The following is a 2,826-nucleotide window of genomic DNA, read 5'->3' as shown; positions in this document are numbered from 1 at the left end:
CGCTGCGGGCAGGCGGGGCCACGCCGCCCCAGGGCCCCGAAGGGCTCCGCCCCCGCCGGGGTCTGGTGGGGGCTGCGGTTCGCCTCGGTGCTTGGCTGCGCCGAGGGCCCGCGGGCAGCGGCGCGGCGCAGGCGGAGGGCGGGGCAGCGGCGCTCTCCAGCTCCTCCCCGCGGTGGAGGCACGGGGTTGAGGAGGGGCCCGGGGGAAACACCGGCGGAAGGAGGGTCCCCCTGAAAGGCCAGAGCTGCCGGGAACGCGCTGCACGGGGAGGGGAAGGGTTTTGCCTTTCGCCAAGCCACTAAGTGACCACGCGACACCATCTGAGCTTCAGCTACTTCACCATCATGTCAGGGACAGGAGAGAGGCTCGTATGCTTCTGCCCTCTGCTCTTGCTTCCTCCAGGACTCAACCCTCAACCCCAGAAAGACTCAACCCACTGAAAAATAAGTTTTGAAGCCCTACTAAACAATTGTTTTCTGTTATAGTAACCACTGGCTGTTCAACATCCTTCCCTGGCTGCCAAGAGGTAGCCTCCAGCTTGCTCACACCGCAGCAGCTTTGTTAGAGACAGTGCCCTGCAAGACAGAGGGATTTCAGCTGGGTGAGGCTATTTAAATGTTTAACATGCACAAATAATGTAAAAGATACAATATTTAAGCTGTGTACTAAAAAGCCAAGGCTTTTCCTTTATTAAGACCTTAAGAAGACAGTGTGTTATGTTTGCTCATCTGTACTTTTACAGAAACAGGTGTGGAGTTATAGCTCACTGGAAACTAACAACTCCCTCAGCATCTCTTTGCCCATCATTCCCCACTGCAAATTCAACTTCCAATGTATTAGTGTTGTTCCCAGCAGAACCTCCCTCCCCTTCAAGAGGGCCTCTGTGTTTAAACAAAGGGAACACGAACCAGCATCCCTCTTCTTCACTTCTTGCTCTAGTGGCAATGCAGCTCCATGATTCTTGCAGTTCTATGGTTATGGGAATACAATAGGGCTCCTAACTTTAACAGTGTCAGCTCCCCTTGAAGGCACCAGGTAAAAAAATATAAAAATAGATTAAAAATTTGCATGTTATTGTATATAACAGACTAACAACAAGGATACGTATCAGTATAATGGGCTATGTACAACCCTTTGCTTCTGGATGAAGTTACGTAAAGCTTCCTCCTGTCAAACATCTGGAAGGCAGATACTTCACAAGAACTCCACAGCATACTATAGAGTGATAGCCTGGCTCCTGGCAGTTCCTTGCTTGCAAGGGAGGCAAGCATGTGTTCCACGTACTCAACACTGCCTTCTCTCATGTCAACAGCTCCAGTGAACTGGTCCAATCCATCCAGACAAAGGGGACACAARCCTTTCATCTCTCAACCCAGGGATACTTGCTGAAGAAAAGCAGACAAGTTTCACCATCTACATATGTGGAAAATAAAATGCAGCCTTTCCTCCAGGCAAGCAGGATATAACTATAGGAAGGTCCCTCAGATGCATCCTTGTTCAGTCAGTTAACTTTGCTAGTCACATGTGGCACACAGAAGTACTCAAGACCGTAGGCCCAGCAAAGGGCTACCAGCAGCCTCCCAACTTTCAGAGAACAGGGAGACTTCTACGCATCCAGAGTCAGCTGGATGAAACAACCATTTAAAAAAAAAAAAAAAATCTTCAACTTCACCTATGATATCAGATATGCAAGAYTGCTGCCACATAGCAGTCTATGCTGATGCCTCACAGAGGTCAGAAGGGCATTCTCAGCTGCATTTCCTGTTCTCCTTATCATCATCAACTCCTGAATGGGCATGCAGAGAATCCTAGAGAGAAGGGGGAGGAAAAAAAAAAAAAGACACTTCTAGGGTGCCACTTCCCTTTTGGTCCTTGCTACAAGATGAGGATCAAAGCATCCCAAACCCTCCCTTTCACCCAGAGGGCCAGGCAGTGACATACCATCCAGATACTGCACCAGCTATTTGTTACCTCAAGAACTGCTCCATCACCTTCCCTCTCTCCTGCCCTTACTTGTTTCAATTTGAATGGCCTTGCTCAGGAAGACGAAGGAGCATCTGAACCCCGACATCTCTGATCCTGGTTGCACAGGGCAACCTTTGATAGCACAGGTTTTTCTTTACCTGAGTTAGAAGTTGATGACTTTTCAGCTGTCTGTAGAACTGCAGCACAGAAGGATCTGCTCTCACAACTTTTGGGTCAAAATCTAGAACACGGAGACCTGCAAGGCTACGGGCTCGGGAAAGGGCTACATAAGCCTGCCCACTTTCAAAGACACGAGAGAGGGAGATTTCCACRCAGTCTAAAGACATGCCCTATAAGAAACAGGGAAAAGTTTGTTACAGAACAGAAAAGAAAGCTATGCTATATCAACAGTAACCTATCCCGTGGGTCTTTCAGAGGTAGGCCTCAGTGTACAAACTTCACAGAATCGCTGAGGTTGGAAGGGACCTCTGGAGATCATCTAGTCCAACCCCCCTGCTCAAGCAGGGTCACCTAGAGCACATTGCACAGGATCGCATCCAGGCGTGTTTTGAATATCTCCAGAGAAGRAGACTCCACAACCTCTCTGGGCAACCTGTTCCAGTGCTCTGTCACCCTCACAGTCAAGAAGTTTTTCCTCATGTTCAGATGGAATTGTCTGTGTTCCAGTTTGTGTCCGTTGCCTCGCGTCCTGTCGCTCAGCACCACTGAAAAGAGTCTGGTCCCATCCTCTCGACACCCTCCCTTCAGATACTTGTACACGTTAATAAGATCTCCTCTCAGCCTTCTCTTCTCCAGGCTAAACAGGCCGAGCTCTCTCAGCCTTTCCTCATAAGAGAGATG

At 49.3% G+C, this 2,826-nt stretch overlaps 1 protein-coding gene across 1 annotated transcript in view; it reads right to left on the bottom strand.

Moving 5' to 3' along the window:
- Window positions 1-1,748: 1,748 nt before the first annotated feature.
- PIF1 (PIF1 5'-to-3' DNA helicase) overlaps window positions 1,749-2,826 on the bottom strand; it is a 7,816-nt gene continuing 6,738 nt past the window's right edge. The window contains exons 11-12 of the mRNA XM_026086678.1: window positions 2,124-2,315; window positions 1,749-1,808 (exon numbers count right to left, since the gene is read on the bottom strand). Coding sequence (XP_025942463.1) covers window positions 1,749-1,808; window positions 2,124-2,315 — 252 coding nt within the window. The remainder of the gene's footprint in view (window positions 1,809-2,123; window positions 2,316-2,826) is intronic.

The sequence above is a fragment of the Apteryx rowi genome, unplaced genomic scaffold (assembly GCF_003343035.1).
Source record: "Apteryx rowi isolate R43461 unplaced genomic scaffold, aptRow1 scaffold_7, whole genome shotgun sequence".
In the NCBI taxonomy this organism is placed as follows: domain Eukaryota; kingdom Metazoa; phylum Chordata; class Aves; order Apterygiformes; family Apterygidae; genus Apteryx; species Apteryx rowi.
Note: the sequence above shows the minus strand (reverse complement) of the source record. Positions and strands in the feature narration are given on the sequence as shown.